General features: G+C 40.5%; 1 protein-coding gene across 2 annotated transcripts in view; it reads left to right on the forward strand.

Annotated features, from left to right (window-relative positions):
* LOC139950619 (uncharacterized) overlaps window positions 1-22,407 on the forward strand; it is an 83,773-nt gene extending 61,366 nt beyond the window's left edge. For both annotated transcript variants that reach the window (XM_071949388.1, XM_071949389.1), the window contains 4 exons: window positions 260-1,168; window positions 10,462-10,627; window positions 11,059-11,161; window positions 18,561-22,407. In XM_071949388.1, the coding sequence (XP_071805489.1) occupies window positions 260-1,168; window positions 10,462-10,627; window positions 11,059-11,161; window positions 18,561-18,731 (1,349 nt within the window). In that variant the 3' untranslated portion in view covers window positions 18,732-22,407. The remainder of the gene's footprint in view (window positions 1-259; window positions 1,169-10,461; window positions 10,628-11,058; window positions 11,162-18,560) is intronic.
* The last annotated feature ends 1,313 nt before the right edge of the window (window positions 22,408-23,720 follow it).

Below are 23,720 nucleotides of genomic sequence, written 5' to 3' on the forward strand. Positions count from 1 at the left end.
TAATAAATCGTTCATGAAGATTCATGTACTATCACAAAAGTGTTTGCACAAGAAACGAATGGGTACAAATGGGAGACTTTGGAATGCTAGGTGGCAGCAGACACACCAAGTCGGTCTCCATCATTTACGTAGTTCTATAAGATCTATTGTTTCAAATCTTTGCATCTATGTTTTTGGTGTTGTTGATTTGTGTGTGTATTGAATTAAAAGATTTGTTATTGTATTTCTAATAATGGCTTATGTTTCTTTATATCCTTAGATAATGACACGACCACTGAAGTTGTGCCAGCGTCAGAATACTATGTGGAATTACAGACTGACGTCGTAGGCAACGACACCGAGGCTGTATACGTCACAGCAGAATCTGATGACGTCGACACAAGTGTTCACGACGTTACAACATCTGAAGCGCCCTCTCTGTCCACTTTGGTGCATGTGGAGCACACACTGATTAACGACACACAGTCGGGAAATAAAACACTGGTACAAGTGGTGAAAGATAACGACAGCAAGAGCCAAGAAAAATCCACTGGATTTGAGAGCTCGCAAAATGAATCAACCGATCTTTCTGGTTATACTTTAACAATAGAACCACTAACGACTTTACAAACTGAGATAGTTACAAGTTATGCCACAGAAACTGAACTGCAGACAGTTAACACACACCAAAAAGAGCTTATTTCAACTCTTGAATCTGTAACCACCACATTACATCCGTCATCTTCAGTGACACCAATTGGCAAAACATTAGACTCGTCAGTAGTGACCTCACCAGGTACGAGTTCGAGCACCGCAGGTGCTAATGGGAGAAGTGATGTCACGGAGGACTTAGTGGCTAGTCTAGTGTCCAATACAAACTCAAGCTCTTACAGAGCAGCAACAATTACCTCAACCTCGTCAGTGCCTAAGGACAGTCTTCTCACGACGCCCTCTACGTCGACCATAACCTACCCCACACCGACTCAAACACCTCCAACAACAGAGAGATTAACTCGGACAGAAAAAAACTCGCCAACTGAGGTTAAGACTGTTAAAACTTCTGAAACAGTTTCGAAGGAATACGAGATTCGGACAACGGCTGACCTTCCTGTGAAACATGCAACACCTAAATTATTTGAGGAATCTCCCCCTGGTGCTTCAACCTTGCAAGTAACGGAGGAAGTAACTGGTAAGCCATAGACATCCATTTTTAAGCGGCTTATTCGGGCTACGGCTACGTCAAGCTATCTTGAAATGTACCAGGGCAATGTCCGAACTGCCAGCTATACAGCTAGGGCTACAGCTAGATTTCCGCATCATCATGCGTTGAGTTATAGGATGTCCTTTAGCAACAACCCTTCCCAACAGCTGTAGCCGTAGCCGTAGCTGTAGACGACAATTCGGACACGGCCTATGGTTAAAACGAGCCTATGATGAAGCCGTAGTTTAGGAAAAAGTTCCTTGAAGTTTTTTGCCTAAACGCATTGACAATGCCAATGTGCACCATGCTGTGACGTATGCTGTGACGTATGCGTCGTCAATGGTGCCTGCCATTTTGCGGCATATTGCGCCACAACACCTTGTGTAAACCATAACATGGTGCTATAGAAGGAGTAGATCTCACAATTATTCAACCTTAGTCCCATACCTTGCATAAAATGCTGTATGTTTCAGCGCTTTGAGACGCCCTTCGGGTGTATAAAGCGTTATATAAATATCGACTATTATTATTATAAAGAAGGTGTGTCACTGACCGAAAGTTGGTAGATGTTTGAGCGAAGTGTGGACCGGGGAACAAAGGAATTCCACTTAATGTAGAGATCTGAAACACTATGTGGACTTACAGACGTCCACACAGTTTATTTTTTACATTCTTGAAGAGTGTTTTGCATAGAAATGTCCACAGAGTGTATGCAACTCGGTGCAATGTGTGCACATGTTAGTCTAGAATGTAGTCTGAACATATGCGGCGTGTACAGGGGTCTATGGCATTTTTCTTAAAGTCTTTTGAAACTTGGGAAACTTTTGAAGGGGCATCAAGGCCAGGACAAGGGCCAACAACAGAGTTTTTGGCCCCCGTGCAATTACAGGCCTGGGAAGAGCTACCAAGCACTATTGATTATTGGTTTAAAACTGCTCATAAATGTAATTTCTTACGTCCTTGAAGTGATAATTTCTCAAGACGTCGTCAACCGATAGTAAGTAACAAGTATCTATCGTCTCCACTTAAGACAAGAAACGAAAAACATTCGATAGAAATATACACCCTCGGGCTAGATCAAAATTTATGGACATCAAACAAAATCTCCAACTAAAAAAATAAGAAGCATCTATCAATCAATACTAACTATCAAAGGAAGAGAGAAAAAGATGATGTAGTTACTCTTCGGTGCCCGTGAGTCTAAAACAACAAATCTTCAAGATGGTTTAAGTGGCCTGTCAAGATGCTCTCACCGTGCGCTGATGACACCTTGGTGCCGTCTTGAGATGAATTTATACGCTTCAGATCCTTGTACTTAACTTGGTCTGAGTTGTCGTTTTCCTAAACGGCATATGAAGAGCCCCGGTGTTTTCCGTTTACTTAAACTCATCGACTTGAAGGAAAAAGTGTTCGACTTGAAGGTAAAAGTGTTCGGGGAATTTCCGTCTTTAAGTGTGGAAAAATATTGATTCAGTAAGTGAACATTTTGTTTGATTCTACGTCCAGCCCTGTAATTTTGTTTAAAGACATCGTGCATGATTTGGTGGTCATCAACAATATTTTTTAATTGGTGAGTATCATTTCTGAAAAATCAAACACTTTCGATAGCTGGCCGTGCTCCGGGGTTATACAAGAGTTGATCGTGGCTGGTTGCCCAAAGGCTCCCCCTTGCATACTTGCGGCTCATCGAGCACGCTGATGCCACGTCCTTCGCAGTTCAGCTTCCCAGCTGCAAGGATGGTTAGCCTCCCAAATTATAATTATTTAGTGACATTTTGACTCAATTTCTGATCTCTGAATCACCGGACTGTGGGTTCGAATCCCGGTAGTGGCGCTCTTGCATTGACAAGACATTAGACTATGCTTTCAATAAACACTAAACGGTTACTTTTTGTAAGAGTAGAGATTGTTGGTGTAAAACTAGCAACAAGTACGGGCATTTAGTCACCGGTTCTGCAAACTTCTAAGAAGTCGAGATGGGCTCTTCTAAAGACCAGGGTCCAATTTCACAGAGCTACTTAGCGATGCTACTTGAGCATAAAAAGTAACTAAAAGCAACATTATTCTTACCAGATTAAAGTTGCGGGCCCAAATGCCATGTCAAGCGTACAATTTGTGACTGGTATCCTGCTCATTTCTGCTAAGCATGGTATTGTTAAGCACAATTTTCTGCTAAAGCAGTCTTATGAAACTGGGCCCTGATCGCAACACGTAGTTCTTGTGTGCAGCGTTTTGGTACTAAATTAAAAAGTACAAGATGTATGGACTTGTATTGAATCATACAAATAGTGCCAAGAACTCTGACTAATTTGAATACCGCTCGCCACAAAGTTTCGATCGATTTCCTTTTTTTAATTCAATTTCCATAAGGCAAAAAAAAAAAGAGAATCGGTCGAAATTAGTCTCTCCCGTCTCGTTAAATTGTGTTTAAACAGGATCCCGCCTTGTGCGATAAGCACAGACGCCCCTTCCGCACCTCTCGCCAGACTCCGGCATATCTTGCTCTTATTTTGGAGGCTTTTATTCCGTGCCAGCCGTGCCTGTGGTGTTACTATCGTGTAATTAAACCAGTTCTTACGCCTTAGGCGAAGCACATCAGCTGCTCGGTCTCCGGGTAGAACACATCACCCCCGTTACCAAAGTTTCAATCTACAAGACGTGAGATAAGACCCAACAACTCATCATTTCACATGAAAAGTGTTATACTTAAGGCCAGGGGCGAATTCCTCGCACTGTATTTCCACCTCGTCCGCGAAATGTACAGCAACACCACGAAATGACTGTTGTTTTCCTTTCTTTCACAAAGAAAAAAATCTTTAATTTTTTGATGAGTTGATATCACATGGGAGTACGGACCCACTTAGCTACGGTGATTAAGTTCGCCCCTTGCGGGGTGTTGCGCCGCGCTAGACGGCCTGAAAAGCGGCCATGTGGACCGAAAGGCCTCGTGCATCACTCTCAAAAGTATCGAATTCTGAACTCTGTGTTTTCAGTTGTTTTGGGTTTTTTTTTCTTCCATTTATTTTGAAATATACAAATGAAGACATATGTCGCTAGAGAGCTAGACACGAATGATACACTGGTGTTACATGGGAAGGGTTTATCTCTGTAATGCTTGAATATATACACACAGACCACAGATGTTACATTTGCCGGATTATGTTCGCCGGATTATTTTCACAACCGGATCCCAGCCGGAGGTGGATCCGGGGGATATTAAGACACCGGATTCGAGTCCATTTTAATGTGGGGCTCCCTCCATCTCGGATTACCAGTTGGGCGATTGGGTTTCAGGGATGGATATTCAAGACGCATTCTCATTATGAAGCAAGAAATAGTTTAGAGTGCCTATACAGACTGAAGGTCGATGCTTAGTTAGGCCATGGTTAGGCCATGGTTAGGCATAGGTCTACTTCTCTTTACAAATGCATTCCTCAAAATTAGCTTATTTTTTGTTTCAAATTGACGCACGTTCTGAGCCCATAAACTTGTGACTGGTGTCTTGCTACTAAATGGTGTTAAGCAGAAGTGTTAAACATATTCTGCTTGAACAGCTCTTTGAAAATGAGCCCGTGTTCGTTGGATACAGTTTTCACGCATGATGTTGGAATATTGCTTTGTGGTGAGTGACTGGTCATTAGTGCATTAACACATATCACTCCAAAATCACTCACCAAAGCGCAATACATTACCATGATGTGACACAGTGTCAAATTAGAAAGCAAAAAATCTAATTATGAGACAACACGTTGCCTTAGATTTGCAACAAAAACATGAACCAATAATCATGGTATCCTGAAATCGTGACAACTGACAGGCCTACTTAAAGGCAGTGGACACTATTGGTAATTACTCAAAATAATTATGAACATAAAATCTTACTTGGTGACGAGTAATGGGGAGAGCTTGATGATATCAAACATTGTGAGAAACTGCTCCCTCTCGAGAAAGAAGTAATTTTCCACGAATTTGATTTCGAGACCTCAGATTTAGAACCTGAGGTCTCGAAATCAACCATCTAAACGCACACAACTTCGTGTGACAAGGGTGTTTTTTCTTTCATTATTAGCTCGCAACTTCAATGACCGATTGAGCTCAAATTTTCACAGTTTAGTTATTTTATGCATATGTTGAGATACACCAACTGTGAAGGCTAGTCTTTGACAATTACCAATAGTGTCCACTGCCTTTTAAAGGTACCATGATTGGTATAGAGCTGGCAAAACAGTGTTCATGTTGTGTGTGGTCAACCATCGATGTGTGGTACCTGATGTAGTATGATTCGAACTGCCTCTACCGGGCTAGGTCGGTGGTCTAGCAATGCAAATGTCGTGGGTTGGAATCCCACCTGAGTGGTTTGCCTGTGGATTTTTTTCCATAAATCAGGAAAGTACTCGGCATACAGTGCTTAAAGGGAAGGTACACATTTGGTAATTGTCAAAAAAACAGTCTTCTCACTTGGTGTATCAAAGCATAAGCATAAAATAACAACCCTGTTAAAACTTGAGCTAAGTTGGTCATCGAAGTGGCGAGAAAATGATGAGAGAAAAACAAACCTTGTTGGCTGAATTTGTGTGCTTTCAGAAAGGAATAAAAGACTTCTGGCTGAAAGTCTTTTGTTATTTTAGTGAGCAATTAACTCTTTCTCAAAATCTATGCTACTTCTACTTATTTCTGACAATGTTTTATACTATTAACAGCAGCTCTCCAATGCTCGTTACCAAGTCAGTTTTAGTTAATATTTGTTTTGAGTAATTACCAAACGTGTACCTTAACTTTAACACATATCGGTGTATAAGGTTAACAACAAAAATAAGCACATGGAATAACAAAATTATTGTGAAAATTTGGGCTTTACCCGTTGTGTGAGTCGGGAGAAAACAGTGTTTTTAATGCACAAGTCTGCATTAAAAAACAATTTTGACAGTATTTCAGACTAAAAGAATGTGTGGAAAATTGAAAATGGTATGAATTTCTAATTGATGAATTTCAGATTGAAACTTTTTAGAGAAGATTTGTGAAATGCTTAGAAAGTAAGGTTCGCGGTGACACTCTGTAAACATCTCTTTAGTGAGTAGTGGTGGCCCTGAGAAAAGCCGTTGTGTACTGCTCGACATTTTGTAATTGCGTTTCGGTCAATGTGCTCCAAACGTCTTCGTAATGTATCCATAGTTTAGTTTTCATATTGTGAGAAGGGGAGACCTATAAGTGGAAACATTTCCATTATGATTGAAGTTCGCACTCCAGACATTAAAGGAACACGTTGCCTTGGATCGGACGAGTTGGTTTATTAAAAGCGTTTGAAACCGTTTGTTATGAAATGCATATGGTTAGAAAGATGTTTTAAAAATAGAATATAATGATCCACACAAGTATCACTCGAAACTGCACGGTTTTCCTTTGACGTGGCGAACTATCACGGTCGGCCATTTATGGGAGTCAAAATTTTGACTCCCATAAATGGCCGACCGTGTTAGTCGACAGGGTAAAAAGAAAACCACGCAATTTCGAGGCATATTTGTGTAGATCATTGTATTCTACCTTTACAATATCTTTCTAACCATATACATTTTACAACAAACGGTTATAGAACGATTTTCAAAGACCAACTCGACTGATCCAAGGCAACGTGTTCCTTTAAACACAACATAATTAAGTTGTATCCACTAATGTTTTTGAAGTACATTTGCAACACAACACTATTAAATCGTATTCTCTCATGCTTTTGAAGTACTTAATACTATTTGCAATCACATTTCGCATTTGAATTCAGCTGGACGCTACAGCCGCGACTACCCAAGGACACATGCTTTCAACGTTTTCCAAATAAAAGCTCTATTTTTAGACCACAATGCCGAGGCAAAAACAGTCGTACTTATAGACAGTTATCTAGACAATATGCAGTTGAATGCCCTTTTGTGTAAACTCAATAAGTCTCCTTCTTTTACTTATAGCCACCAATCGTTTCCCATATCTTACGAAACGATGGTTAAATTTCCGGAGCACGAGTCCGGGATTTTTTCCCCCGTTCGTTGGCAGGGCCGGTGGCCGGGACGCGCGTGCAAAGACCCCGTCCTCGTTAATGCTACGAAGAGAGAAAGATATCATGTTCACGTTGCTTGCGCTAGAATGTGATGGGGCTGATTTAATTATTCTCACCGTTCAATATCGCCCTCTCTTAGCTTCTGGAAAATACCCTTCATATAGTGATAAAACACGGTATTCAGATATAGATGGGGCAAAACAGAGCGACGTAGATAAGGTTTATTTATAACGTGGCAAATACCCCGAGTTTTAAAGAGTGTTTTTTTTTTATCGAACGAGAAATTTGATACCTCACTGTAAAACGGTGTAAATTAATTTAGACTCTCAACGTCAATTTTTGTTAGCCGTAATTTCCCTTTTCCCTCTCTGAAAATATGATTGTCTGCCTTTAGTTGGGGGCTCTAAACGGCGCCTGTCAATTCTAGAACTTGATCATTTAATGACATCATGTTGTGAGTTCAGAACAAGGGACGCGCTCTGTGAAGCTTTTTACTAGATTGTTTTTTTTTTTGTAGGGTTGATTTTTCTTCTGAAAGCATTGCTGTGTGTCAACTGAAGTGTGTTTCTATCCACTATTGTTGTCTGTCATTTAACTGTTGTCTGATCTGTGCTATTTTTTGAAATATATATTTAAAGGGGGGGGGCGTTCGGTTTGACTTAGTGACTTCTTTCCTAACCTTCCACCTTTAAGATCCCGGCCCGGCTCGAATTCCACCGTGGCGCTCTTGGAGCCATATGAGGGACAACTCATAATGTAAAGAGTGGTGTTTTTCACTCTTTTACATTTAGAGAGTAGGACAGTGATTAAAATCACTTTACCGAGAGTCCTTGGCTTCACAGTCAGAATACGATAATGAAATAAAATGAACATGCGCTGTTTTCTGTTTGTATTGTATGCTATTGATTGGATGGTTCAAAGCAATTCTAGTACAAGAGATTATCTTATTAGACATCGTTGTGTGGATTTTGCTGTTGTATTTTAGTGAATGCTCTTTCTTTTAAACGAGAGGGCCGCCTCAGTCGCGTGCCTCTACAAAACTATAATTGAGTCTGTGTATAAACAGGGACAAAGGGTAACCTCTCGTCTGAAAGTTATTAAACTCCCTCCTTATGCCACCACCTTTGTCACGTCCCCTGTCTTCAACACAATACGACATGCTGATTCTCATCGTAACAGAAAAGTCAACAGACTATAATATAATTTGCAGTCATCTTTGATTTCTCTCGTTCAAAATCAATGGAACCACATTTAGACTTAGAATTAGCGGCTATGGTTGTTGCCAAGGGTGTTGGCAAGGGCAGCTTCAACGCGCGATGATGCGGTGGCAAAGCCAAAGTCGTAGCCACTAGTTAGGAAACAGATTTAGTTAGCAATATGGTCAGGTGCCATTTTGGCAGAATTATAAAGGGACCAATTTCATCTTTGTTTAGCAAACATTCACAACGATGTCAACTTAAGTCATTTTGGCTGGTAACTTGTTTCTGTGAAGCGATCCTTCTTTGTGTTTAGCAAGTTGTTGGGCTAACAGGCTTTATGAAATTGGGCCCAACGCGACAACAGTCTGGCCCCTTAATGAGAACCAATGATTACAACTTAAAAATACCAGCACGTGTACAGGGTGCCAACCGCAGATGGTCTTCATAGCAATACACTGAACCCGTAGCCGTGACGTCATCCGTATGCATATCCCTCAGTCTCCTTGAGGACACCCGTCACCATACCCGGATACCCGCCACTATTTCCCGTACCGTCCTTCAACAGTGTGACCAGTAATAAACACAGTCGGAGGCAAAAGACTTTAAAGGCACTGGACACGTTTGGTAATTGTCAAAGACCAGCAGCCGATTTCAACAAACTCTAGGGTTAAACCCATCTCGGGTAAGGACGAGTAATCCGTCCTTAGGATGGGTTCAATGCATCTTACACCTTTGGATACGGAACTTAACTCGTCCCAAAAGTCATAAGATCAAACCCAATTAAAGTTGGGAGGAGTTTGGTGAAATCGACGGCAGTATTCACACATGAAATAACAAACCTGTGGAAATTTTGGCTCATTTGGTTATCGAAGTTGCAAGAGAATAATTTTGAAAGAAAAAACACCATTGTTGCATTACTTAGTGTGCTTTCAGGTGCATAATTAAAAGGCCTCACATCTGAAGCCTTTTGTTATTTGAGTGAGAAATTTTAGTTAGAAATCACCTCTTTCTCACAAACTACGTTACTTCAGAGGGATCCGTTTCTCACACTGTTTTATAAACGAACAACTCTGCATTGCTCGCTCATACCAAGTCAGTTTTTACGCTTACAACTATTTTGAGTAATTACCATTATCGTCCAGTGCCTTTAACAGTCAGCTCACAATATTACATGTACCAGTGATAGAAATTCACAAGACTTTATCATACATCCTTGTTGTTCAGTTGACAAGGATACTGACATAACCTTGCCACCCGAAAGTGTGATTTTCATGAGGGTCTTTTGTGTGATTGGATCGAACTTGTTTTGCTGTTGATTGAAAAAGGAGAGACTTGAATTGAACAGGTGGCAATCATTCATAAATATCGAGGTAGATGAATTTGAAAGCATATTGGAGTGCACGGGTATTATGCTGACTTACAAAAAGCAGTAAGGATGTGTGGTTATGGATATGTTTCTTTAGGATGTGTAATTTCCATGTCTTTACAATTTTGGTAACTCTTATTTGTTCGTACAGACACTGGACCGGGTTAGAATTGACTAGAATATAGAGCGTCTTAGATTAGGTACCTTACTTATTTTCCAAACAGTACCTGTTTTATTTGTTGGGGGCTAAACGTGACTGAAAGTGTTTTTGATCTCCCCCCCCCCCCCCCCAAGTGAGTCGTAAAGACCCGGTCTTGATTGTGGCCCGCACGGACCCTTCTTTGGGTCAATTTTGACCGAGCTTTTTCAGAGAGTAAGGGCCTGGGCCGAGTTCACAAATAGTTTGGACTAGTCCTAACTAAGGACTATAGTCCTAACTAAGGACTATATAGTCCTAGGAGATATTACAAACTTGGGGCTAGTCATAAGTAAGGACGTCAGTAACTTATCCTAATTCGAGATAAGTCTTGACTTAAGAGTTAAAACTCTTTGTGAAATCCATCCTGGTCCAAGAAGCATTTTCGAGCAATCACAAACTAATGATAGTTGACGTTCGAAATTTCTGAAAATAAAACTATTTGAAATATATGTTTAATTTGGGGATTTTTTTCAGATGAAGATGGATATGACGAGGAATACAGCGACAGCGTCGAGACAGAATACGAGCGGTCTCTGAGAACCAGACGAGTCATCAATCACGCTGCATTATGGATTACCATAGGCTTTGTAGTCGTCTTGGTGTCATACATCACAGCTCTTGTCATATACAACAGAACAAGGTAGGCATAATGACTCTTGAGGGCGCCCTAGGTGGTGGTTAAATTTAAATGTTGGGTAGGATGACGTATCAAGCTTTGTCTCACTATTGTCGATGGTGAGACACCTTGCAAAATACGCACGGCGCCAAAATCAATGAAGGATGAAGCTTCATGTCTCTTGACGGCGCCCCAAGTCGACACTTTACTGGTCAATAGCAAAAAATAATCTTAAATCTTTATTGCGTGTTTTGTTTATTATTTTGTTAAAGTTTAACAGAAATATAATTTAAGATGTTTCTCCCCGCTTTTGCCCCCGCTTTTAGCTCAGAGATAGTTCTTTTCGAAGCTGACTTTGGTAAGATGCTGTTTGAGAAACAGAGTGTCAGTTCAAAGATTTGTTAATCCACCTTTACATGAACTTTGACCTTTGTATTTTTGTTGTTTCTCCCCAGACCCGACTGGCAAGACTCACTCCGTCCTTATTCACGATTCGAGAATGAGCCTGAAAACCTGCCGGAGTACGACGACAACAACATGGAATACGACAACTATGGTGTAAGTTTGGGCTAATTTGCAAGAACAGTTACACCGACCAAAATGCTATTTTAACGTTTATTTTGTGTACTGGGCTCTCTGCTAATTTCTGTTTCGTAAAAATACGTACTGAACCTGGTAGCAACCCATAAACTTCCATTCACGCCTGTAATTTTTCACTGAACGTTGTGCTATTATAGTTACCCAGTCAGGCCTACGTGTTATATTGTGTACTATTGGCAATCATTAATGCAGCTTGTCCCGTGCCTTTCCACTCTGTGGATCTACAGTTCATACAGGGTGCGTTCGTTTAGCTTCCTTGGGTCGACCCCGGTGTGTGGCAGTTTTTTCTTCCAGGACGACTGTGTGCAGATAATTACCCACGTTCGTCCTGTAAAAAAAACCGCCACACACCGGGGTCGACCAAGGGAAGCTAAACGAACGCACCCACAGATGGCTTGCTCATGACGTCATTGACCGCCATCTTTGATGACAACCAATGCACGTTTACATCAACGATGTCGGCCAATGCAATGGGTCTATTCCATCTTGGATTTTGGCCAAGCTGAAATGAACTCCCGGTGTAGGGACCCCACCCACCGCTCTTATCTAAACCCAGTCAGTTTAACCATACTGACTACGCATACCGCATCATTCAAAAACATGGGTTTTCTGAAGATTTTTTTGATTTATGCTCAAATTTACGGAGACTAACCCCCAAGGCCCCGTGTTTAATTTCAAACACAAATAGTGCAAATTCAATGTCCCGTGCGTTTCTTGCTGCCACTGTTATTAAAAAAATCACTCGGGCACACGACATAAGCGGAAGGAATTTGAAAATCGTCTGCCGACTAGCGAGCCATTCCTAATACAAAAATCACTATAAAAAAAAATGACTCATCTATATATGGCCTATGGCTCGGACCGTCTGGGGTTCCTTATTTTTCAAGAGATTGGGAAACCATAAGGCATCATTTAACCGCAGTGGAGATTGAATCAGATAAATTTAATCTCTCAATTATTACATGTCAAACTTCACTTCTACGGGAAAATGTAGAGACTGATGCGAGGTTTGCCGTGGCACCATAAAAATCTGTCTTTTCCTGAAGACAGTTTGGACCTACTGATATATATATCAACAACAGCTTCCCTCAAAACCGCCACTTCCTTCTGAAGGGATCAATTTCATGTGGTTGTCACCAGCCGTCTAGTTCCATTTATTAACAAACTAAAACACTTTAATTGTTGTGGTGTTTCTAACAAGAGCCGGTTTAGTAAAACCTATACATTTGTTTGTGGACAACACCTTTTTCATGACCGGCACTAACTCGGGATTCAACGGGCAATCGGGTTGACAAAATATTTTAACTTTTCTTTCCGTCCTCCTCTGGGACCATGGTTCGAATCCTGCTAGCTGGGTCACTATGTGAATTGTGTTTTCCGTCCCTGCCTGATTGAGTGGGTTACCCCTGGAGTATTTCTCTTGGGTTTTTCTCTTATCTATGGACACTATTGGTAATTGTCACAGACCAGTCTTCTCACTTGGTGTATCTCAACATATGCATGAAATAACAAACCTGTGAAAGTTTGAGCTCGATTGGTCGTCGGAGTTGCGAGATAACTATGAAAGAAGAAAAACACCCTTGTCACACGAAGTTGTGTGCTTTCAGATGCTTGATTTCGAGACCTCAAATTCTTAACTTGAGGTCTCGAAATCAAATTCGTGAAAAATTTCTTCTGTCTCGAAAACTATGGCACTTCAGAGGGAGCCGTTTCTCACATTGTTTTATACCATCAACCTCTCCCCATTACTCGTCACCAAGAAAGGTTTTATGCTAATAATTATTTTGAGTAATTACCAATAGTGTGCACTGCCTTTAAACACAAGTCATTCTTTGTTTATGTTTGGGTCTTGTGTTTCACACCTTCCTTTGTCACTCTCCTCAAGGCTACATCATTGGCCCACTGGCCACTTTTAGACACGTGTGGCTCTCTACACGGCCAGAAGATGTTTAGAAGCTTCAAACCAAGCGCAAGATAATTTTTTGGCTGTGTACATCGGTCGATACGGCGCAGTAGGACCCGCCATTATACACTTGACAGCCACTTAAGAGTTTAATGCTTGCAGTATAGGCGAACTTCAAGTTGACTTTCTCTGCCTGTGCAAACAAGCCCCAACCATTCTGTCGTCTGTCCCTCACTGACGCGCTAAGTCTGTAGACTCATGGAGGTAGGTTGGTAGACTAAAGAAGTGCGTACGTTTGTACAAATCACTCGGGATTCGCAGTAAGGACATTGGATTTTTATTTTGTTGTACTCTTGGCGACTCTGGGGGAAACCATTCCCCAGTGGTTTTGATTGTTGTACAAAACAATTCATATTAATCTATCTAAAGACACCGTGAGCACTTAGCAATTTTTGATCCTCGTTTGTAAGTTTGGCATCAATAGCTGTATTAACTGCGAGTATTATATGCCACTGTATGCGAAGCATTTTCTTTCGGATAAGAAGATGCGATTAGATTTAGGAAATAGAAAATACATCAACGGTCGGAACTGCGAAGAGCACGTGTAGAGACGGAATCAATTCAAGTGAATAGCTGGATTTGATCATGATTGTATTTTCTTGAAGTGTTTTAAAAAATGCATGTACGTGCACTGGCTTTTTTCCTTTATGCATCACGTACAAGTCCGCTGCACTCACACGACTCTATATGTGGCGCGGACACTCCCTTTGTTCCGTGCACTTATGGACAAGATATATTATATAAAAGTACGGCTGGGTCCTTCCCTTAATCCATTTCCCCTTTTCTTTTGCTATAAATGCATATGTATTTGTTTTTAATTTGTTTATGCCTCTGAAGAAGGTCCGGTTTGGATCGAAAGCTGAGTCCATCTACCCTACTCAATCAGTATGGCAGAGTATTATTCTTCAATACTGTACGAAAACACAATGTGGACGAGTGTACGTCCACATAATGGTTTAATCCCTACATTATGTGGACCGCTTTTGTGCTGTGGTCCACATTTTTTACTTAAACATTCTCTTTTCGCAGGTAACAAAAATACAGCAATGTTTCGATATCGTTTTTTAATCTGGCGATCGCTCAAATAATTTATTTCCCTTGGAGGCAGTAACATCTATTTAAAGAATTTTTTTCTTTCTTCTAATTTCTGAGCATATTTTGCTGAGATGTAGAACAAAGACCCATTCCAACAGCTTTATTACATGTATTGCAACTCTTTAGAACTCTTTGTCTGGTGCATGTTTCCCTCCATCACACAATCTAAAAGATTTCTGCCAGATTGCTCTCACAAAATTTGTTTAAAAAAAAAAATTAAATGCAGTTTCCCCAACTGTTTAAAATTTCGAAATCAAAACAGTTTACCCGAACGAAGCCTTGACATGGCGCAGTGCCCTTCTTCTAGAAAAATAAGAACTAAATATTCCTGAATATTTCTAAGCCCTACAAAGCCTTTTAATCTAATACTGAACCGGACATTCCCACTGGACCTTTGAATATTTAAATTAACGGCACACAAATCAAACTTGGATTCGTTGTTTGTGCTTCGGGGTTGCTGACCGGCGTTCGAATGCAGTTTGTCCATTACAGCGCTTTAGAAGGCACACGGTATTGTTTATTTTCTATCAATGCCTTGCACTTAAGTCCCAACAAAGCCTAGTGTATGTGACTATTTATTTTGTTGCCAATCAATGTTATCAAATTTCATTAGTGCGTTTGCGTGTACAATGGACACAAAACATGCAGTAATGTATGTTGTCAAGCAAGAAATGTTTATGAATGAAGGACAATTCTTGGAGAACTCGCAGTGAAATAAATTTCTGTTGGGAATAATGTTTATATCATTTTTACCGTGTTGTACTGCAAAATTTATTCCGTTTATATTGAACCTCCCAGGAGCTATATGGATTTGTTTTCATTTAATTAAGTTTGCGAGATACGTGTAGTAATTAAATTAAATATTTGTGGACAAAAATGCGTGGCGTTTCTTTAGCTGTGATATAACATCAATTGAATGTACGGTTTTTATTGGTAAATTGTCGTGAGTTCTAGTGCATGTTGTAGCCTGTGACGTATTGTCATTTTTGTTTGTCAAACTCTTGTTGAACAAGTCGAATATCGTTTGCTTTGGGGTACATCAACTGTCCCGTATCTTGTGGGTGAAGGGTTTGGATCATTGGCACAACCTCTTTCCCAACGTCGCGACGGTAGCTAGACTTGATTCAAGTCCCGTTCTCGTGTAAGAGGTCCCTGAAAAGCATATCGCACCAATAGCAAACAAGCCGGCCTTAAAGCAGTGCGCGTAGTCCCGAGAACAGGTTGGGAAATGCAGAGCATCACAAAACGATAGTTTTCTGGCGATGGCGCGGGATTGGGACTTGAGTCAAGTCTAGTCTGTAGTCGGATACCCTTTCTATACATGAATAGTTTCATGGTAAATGTGCCACCAGTGTGTCTCTCCGAGTTCCTCCTATATCAGGGTTTTTAAACATGAAACTGATGGACTAAATTTTCAAATCCCACAAACAAACAAGGACACAGACAATCTCTTCACCCACGCACTATTCCCCAAAGGAACACATTACCACTTGAAGCAAAAATGGCCCAGATGTCCCAGCGTTTAGGCTAGAAAAGTGCGAAATTTAGTGATGCATGTGGGACTGCACGTCATCAGCCACATCTAAAGGTTATTTGTGCTAACAAAATATCAAGATCAAGAAGAAACTTTGCATACAATCTTGTCGCTTCTATCCGTGTTTAATTAGAAACTATTCGATCGTTCGGGTGCTTGAACAGGAACAAAAATAACACACCGGTCAACGTTCCTCTCCAGCCTCCATACCTTTATTGGATTCCAAGCTTCATGAATATGTAAATTAACTATTGATAAAATAACTTGGACTCGCTCTCATTCTTATCCCATCGATCGCTCTCCCATAGACACGGTACTGTGATTATAAACAAGCCCTTATAGTCAAAGGTTAGCACAAGTCATATCTTCAGATGCTTTTGTACAATTCTCCATAGAGTTCAAAGGTACATGCTTTTTGTTTTCATTTGTGAAACTAAGACCCTTTTCGAAACCATGGCTTCTGCTTTGGACGGCTCAGGCTAGCTTGGCCTTTATGACGTGCTCAGGGTTTCAGACGAGAGGACGGAGCCTGAAGCCGAATCCAAAGCTGAAGCCATGGTTTCGAAAAATGGCCTATGTCTTGGCTGCAGCCACCATTGTCGTGCACCCTGTGGTCACTAAACAATCACAAAACCATCTATGTTGTGTAAGAACCAGACTGTTTCATTCTCTAAGTTTGGTTGGCAATGAGTTTAAATGGGAGAAAATAAAGATGGCCACCAGAACATGGGTGCGTTCGAATAGCTTCCCTGGTTTGACCCCGGTCTGCCCCCGGTACGTTCGAATAGCATGTACGTCATTACAGGGGCTCACCTGGGCCCAATTTCATAGAGCTGCTTAAGCACGAAATTTTGCTTAAGCAAAAAAATATTTGCCTAGTAAAATTAATTTACCGGCCAAAACTCCACTCAATTGTTATGCTAAGTAAACAACAGCTAAATACCAGTCACAAGCAATGTGTATGGCATGACATTTTTGCCAGTAACATGTGTAAAATAAGCGAGCTATTTTCGTGCTTAAGCGAATTTTTTGCTTAAGCAGCTCTATGAAATTGGCCCCTGGGTCAGCCCAAAGTGCCCTGCTTGTGGAGTGGGTCACTTGGGGCTGGCCCCAGGGGTATGACGTCACTACGACAGCGGTGAGTGATCGTTTGATTAGCTCTTGTCAGGGGCTCACCCGATCGAGCATGCACCCATGCACAGCGGGTCGACCAATGGAAGCTAAATGAACGCAACCCATTATAAGCAGCATTGTAGCTAGGGTGGAATTTAACGGAGGCTAAGCACACATGGTATCGTCATTGTCCATTCAATTCATTTAAATTCAATTCTGGCACTTCTGTCCAATTAATTAACCTTTAGTTTCGTTTGTATTTACTATTTTAAAGAAGGTATTCTGACGTGTGTCAAATTGACATTATCACGTTAAAGCTTATTAGAATGTATAAGTTCAAAATTTCCACCCCCCAACTTGCTCACCCACGCCACTCCCTCTTAGTTACGCCACTAAGTTCAATGAACTACACATGAATCTTGTGTTGGAAATCCCATGGCTTTTTTGCTGAACCCTTTGTACTGTGAAGCTCCCTCGATCTCAAGTACATCGATCCCCGCAGATTTGTCACCATCTAATCATACGCTGGACGTCAACCTTTTATTCCCCTCATAGACAACTTCATCAATAATTCATTTCAAATACGTATTCTGTTTAATTGAGTTATTAACACTACTTGAATCTGGCTTCAGACTGTGCCTTTACGAACCCATGACTTCACAAAAAAATTACTTGGTAGTTTTTTTTTTTTTTTCAAGCAGTTGGAAGAGTTGATTTATTATTCACCCGGCTATATTAACGATCCCCAATGATGACTAGCCGCCAGGTTTTAAGGTTGTTCTACACGGGTCATTATACGGGTTTGGCCGGCCGGTCGACGAGGCACCTCCCATACGGGCGGTGCGAAGCTCTCGGCCCGCCGGCTCAATCGATATGTTTGCCAGAATGTGGGACTTTGCTCGGACGTGTGTTTTAGATTTGATTTGTAGTTTTCCTAAAAGCAGTAATTTGTCAATTCTTACGATCATTAATGTGATTTGAGAGAAGGCAAAAACCCGAATTTATATTTATAAATGTCGCTTTAAAGGTATAGGTTAGTAAATTGGTCAAAAATTACCATAACTTACTTGGCGAGAAGCGCTGCAGCTGTTGATAGTTAAACTATCCTAAAAATAGATTCCCTTCGAGGTAATATGGATATTTTTCTGAGAAACTATTTATGCATGAATCATTTCTTAGACTACGAGGGTTGGTGTCCCGTCCCAAAGATCCAGCTGCAACTTCCCCATGTGACTTTATATTGTATCTATAACAAAAACATCAATGATCCTACCTTTAATAGTTAAAGTGCATGTTATGATGACTACAACAAATCACAAAATTTGAATCGAAGATGGTTAGCAAGATTTTAGATATTAATTTTGGTTTTACCCTTATACACCGATGTGTGTTAGCACTGTATACTCAAAGCTTTCCCGAGTTTATTACAGGCATATTACTCAGTTGGGATTCGAACCCACAACCTTTGCAAGGTTTAAGATAAAAACTTAGAGTGACACAGAATAATGGTGACACAGAATATAATCATACAGAATACAGTGACATAGAATATAGTGACACAGAATATAGTGACACAGAATGAAGGTTAAGGTGTATTTTAGAACTCGTTATATATTATCAATGTTTGTGTCTTTTTGTCCGTATTCCTATAGGTCACAGATGATTTCCCACAGCACGAGAATCGGCGAGACTTCTCTCAGTCCGTGGATCCGCGGGATTTCCCACCATGTGACGGAGGAGAGCAGGAATATTTACTCTACGAAGACCCAACGTACATTGATCAAGCAACGTGTACAGACTTCTCGTATCATGACGAGTGCTAGTATACCCCCTATTAACCCCGTGCCCCTCCCCTCGCCCCTTCTTCCTTTCATACGTGACATCCTTCAAAATACCCCCCCCCCCCCTGTCTGTTACCGCGTTTAAGCTATGTAAAGTTTGTATAAAAACTAAATAGTTTTAAAGGCAGTGGACACTATTGGTAATTGTCAAAAATTAGCCTTCACAGTTGGTGTATCTCAACATATGCATAAAATATCAAACCTGTGAAAACTTGAGCTCAATCGGTCATCGAACTTGCGAGTTAATAATGAAAGAAAACAACACCCTTGTCACACGAAGTTATGTGCGTTTAGATGGTTGATTTCGAGACCTCAAGTTTTAAATCTGAGGTCTCGAAATCAAATTCATTGAAAATTACTGCTTTCTCGAAAACTATGGCACTTCCGAGGAAACCGTTTCTCACAATACCATCAACCTCTCCCCATTACTCGTCACCAAGAAAAGTTTAATGCTAATAATTATTTTGACCAATAATAACTACCAATAGTGTCCACTGTCTTTAAGGTGTTCATACAGGATTGGTCAGGGAAAAAACTAAATATTTACATGCTGAAATTGAGCACGGTTTTACTATTTCTCCTGATTTCACACAAAAGATTAAGCCCAAATTTACACATTATGTCATGTATTTCAAAACATGAACACTGTCTGTGACTACTGTGTGAGCTCTACAAATCCTGTATAAATACTTTTAAAGTAGAAATTATTTTGCTAAGCAACTGCCGATGCATAATTTTATAAACTGCAGTCAGAGATTAACTATTATATAGCAAACAACTTTGTAAAACTATAACTACTATCACATCTACAAAAATCTATTTGCAAAAACTTGGTGTGGCTAATCTCATTATGTGCACACAGTTAATTTATCAATCTCAAACAAAATATATTATGCTAAGCATAAAGAGGTTACCAACCAATATTTCACGTCACGTGTATACTATTTGTCACGGGTTTCCTGCTATTTTTACTTTGCGGAGATATTTTGTTAAGCAATCTGCTGATACAAAATCTTAATGAAAAATAATTTTCAGTAAACATGAGTGGGCACTTCTTATGTTTTGAGCACATAGTAAACACCTAGGGTAGATTTCAAAAAGAGTTGGGACTAGTCCGAGGAGATATTTGAAAAAAACTTAAGGCTAGTCCCAACAAAGGTTGAGTGACTCGTCCTCTAACTCGAGATGAGACTAGTCTTAACTCTTTGTGAAATCCACCCCTGGTTTGGTAAAATGCTCACAATTTTAGGTTCAAACTACGGGTTATTTTTATGACATCTAGATGATTTGTAACAGTGTACTTCCCCTATATACTCTGTGATTTACCATTATTTTACCTTTGTGCTCGACGTTCTGTAATAATGAAATTGATTTAAGATCGTGCAGGTGGTTTTCGAAGAATGCACTCAAGCCTTGATACACAAGGTAAATCCTGAATTGACATATAGAGTTTTCTGTCTTTTATCATCGAGACTCGACTGAGTTCGTTCACCTTGGAGTAATTGAACTAAACTTGACGGTAGTGTATACGTGTGGGGGTTTCTTTTTGGGGGATGTTTGGGAGGGAGGCTTGGAAATGTCAGGCTCTTGTCTTATCGTTAGCTAGACCAGCAGGCATCACATTCAACAGTTAGCGCTTGCCCAACGGGTATATGTAAAAAGGTCTGTGGGTGCGTTCGATTTTCTTTCCCGGGTTGACCCCGGTCTTGACCCCGGTCTGCCCGGTACGTTCGAATAGCTTTTGACGTCATTCCAGGGGCTCACCCAGGTCAGCCCCAAGGTGCCCTGCTTATGGAACGGGTCACTGACATGACCCGAGGTGCATGACGTCACCACGAGAGCGGTGAGTGATCGTTCGTTTAGCTCTTGTCAGGGGCTCACCTGAGTGAGCACCGCGGGGTCAACCCGGGGGAGCTAATCAAACGCACCCATTGCAACCTTTCGCCCGGTGTCTTCAATAGTTGTACACATAATAATACTGACCATCTCTATAACCAGGGCCTTATTTCGTCTTCAATATCATTCAATGAATTCTTATACCAGTGTCTGATGGGCAAAGACGGGGAACCACATCATTAGGCTGGTCCGTTGTCTTTGTCCGCAAGGGTTATTCACGAGCCTCGAAGTGAGACGTCAGATGTTCAGGCTACCAGACCATTAGACTGGGTTCATGTCTTTATCCGTAACGCTATAGACAGGTTCCGTGATTATATCATTTTGATAAACGTGCAGTGACATGAGCTAGCTGCCCAAACAGTACACCGCTCTCAAGTCCACATAGAATTTGACTGTGTATCTCTATGGGACATTAATGAGATCAAAGGTGAATCTACACGCCAGTGTTTGAGGAAGGCACTAAATACTAAACTCCACAGCGGTTCGGCCCATCGGAGAATACCCGAGCGAGGATGACCTTATGACGTCATTTTGCAAAATATTAACAACCAGGTCCTAGTGGTTAGTCCACTCTTATGTAACAACTCCCCAAACCTGCTGCTACAAATGTACTTGAATAAAGAGGTCTGAAGCAGTACTTGCATCTTTTAGACATGAAATCATTAACAACCAGGTCCTAGTGGTTAGTCCACTCTTATGTAACAACTCCCCAAACCTGCTGCGTGGGGGATCGTCACGAACCGTGCCGGAATGTTCCGAGAGCACACGAAAAAGTTCCGAACCGCTGTAGAGGTTAGTTTTTAGTGCCCCAGTGTTTGATGCCGGTCTCTGGCGTTGTTCACGAGCCTCGAAGTGTGACGTCAGATGTTCAGACTACCAGACCATAAGCTGCTGGTGTGTTTGTAAAATGATCCATATATTGGGTGCGTTCGATTAGCTTCCCCGGGTCAACCCCGGTGTGTGGCGTTTATATTTGTCCAGGACGAACGTGTGCAGATAATTACCCACGTTCGTCCTGGAAAAAAACCGCCACACACCGGGGTCGACCCAGGGAAGCTAAACGAATGCACCCTATGTGATGCCCAAACTCTGGGGCGCACTATTCTGTGAACCCCAACAACAACTGTTTGGATTGCCGAGAATTGTTTAATTGATTAGAAGGAACGGTACAATCAGTTTCTAGGCAATGAATGTAAATATGGTGTAGTGTATTTTCTTTTGTAAAAAGACAAGTGAAAAAAAGCAAGGGGCTTTGATTTGATAAAGACCCTTATTAGCTTTGCCTGCAAGATAATGTCCCAACATGTTTTACTAATTGTTTGTATCGGAACACTTGTTACTCTAAAAGTTGTCCACATTTATTGCAAATCCTCGGGTTTTATACCACACCCTGCCAGTCATGATGCTTCACAGAAGGAGTGGGTCATTCCATGCCCCTGATCGTTGTGTTTGTGCCACTTGAATTCATTCTAAACGAATCTGTAATAGTGATCTCCGTAAGGCGCCAAGGGAAAAGCTAAATAAAACGTATACTCGTCCTTTTCTTGATCTAAACATTTCTATTCTGGACTTCTACTTAAAAAACAAACGGGAATAACTTCGATTTCAATCATCTGTCCAACTTTAATGGATATATTTTGTAAATTAATGTTAATAGTAGGTACAGTTCACACTGTTATACTACTCTTTTGTACATACTTTTGCTTGTAATTGTGCAGGTATGACGTCATTAAAACACTGCTGATTATAGTGAACAGTTTCAGTCATTTTGTTCTTCATGTCTTGTTTTTAAGTGATTGATTTAGTTACAATGTTGTGTGTTTATCGTTGTCTGTTGTGAGATGTTGTGTGTGGTGAGAGGATGCAAAATAATTGCTGCCGTGTATATTTGTTTGTTTGCGGTTTGGGTTTGGGTTTTTGTTGAGGTGTTCATCTGCGTTTGTTTGTTTGTTTGTTTGTTTGTTTGTTTGTATAATGGTAAATTGGATGTTGGTTGATAAAACTCTATTGTTGAGACACTATTGTATGTATAACTCTCTACCCCTAAGAACCGGTTGTCTAAAAAGTTAACGTTTGATCAGAATGCTGTGAGGGTCTCCAGGAGAATGCATGAGTGTCTTCATTATTCTCCTGAAGACGATCAGAGCATACTGATCGAAACGTCAAGTTGATAATTCACAGGTTCTTTTCAGAATCACAACAAGTAGTAAGGAGAGAGAATTCTGCGTACATGTCGTATTCGCAGACTAAAAATAAATGTTTTTAAACTGATGGCAATGTAATAGAAAACTTTCCGTATCCCAGCCACTATATATTTTTTCACCCATACTAATTAATAGGTAAATTAGATACTAATTTTTATTTCAAAACTAATGGTGGCTACATGGTAAACGGATAATTTTCCCAAAATATTTTTGAGCAATCTTCATTGTTGATTGCATATGTTGCTTTTGGATTGTTGTCTGTGTTGTTGCTTTTTTCTGTTTGCTCCCTGTCTCTTTGGAGCGTCTTCGATGCACTGAATTTGTTTTCTTAAAAAGCACCTCTGGTCCCGAATTCAAGTAGACACAATGACTGAAGTAAGAGAATAATCAATTTCGCTCGACCTTTTGCATTGAAACCTGAATACAAATCGTTTATGATGAAAACAAAACGATAATAGAATTTATTTCTGGGAAAAAAATCCGCCTCTTGTTACGGCATGGCTTCGGGGCACAGTCACAATCTATTACTTGGAAGTTTTAATAGAAGGGGAGTAACAGTAAACCATGTTCATTTTCAGAATGATATAAAGTGACAAAATTATAACCCTCTGGTCACGATGCATGGGTTATATTTCTTCTACTTTTGTATGTAATTCACAACGATTGATGTGGAAAAAAGACTCGGGTGTAAGGAAAACATTATTTTTTTATTTTTTTATTTCTTGCCGTAAAAATGAGGCTGGAAGAGTTTTTACTAATGTTCGTAGAGACGACTCTTTTAGTTTGTTTGAAAAGTTGAGCTGGCCAGGGTTGACAGCATCCCTTAAAGTTTGGTGTAACCGTTAGTTTAAGTCGACGTTTCGATCATTAA

The sequence above is a fragment of the Asterias amurensis genome, chromosome 18 (assembly GCF_032118995.1).
Source record: "Asterias amurensis chromosome 18, ASM3211899v1".
In the NCBI taxonomy this organism is placed as follows: domain Eukaryota; kingdom Metazoa; phylum Echinodermata; class Asteroidea; order Forcipulatida; family Asteriidae; genus Asterias; species Asterias amurensis.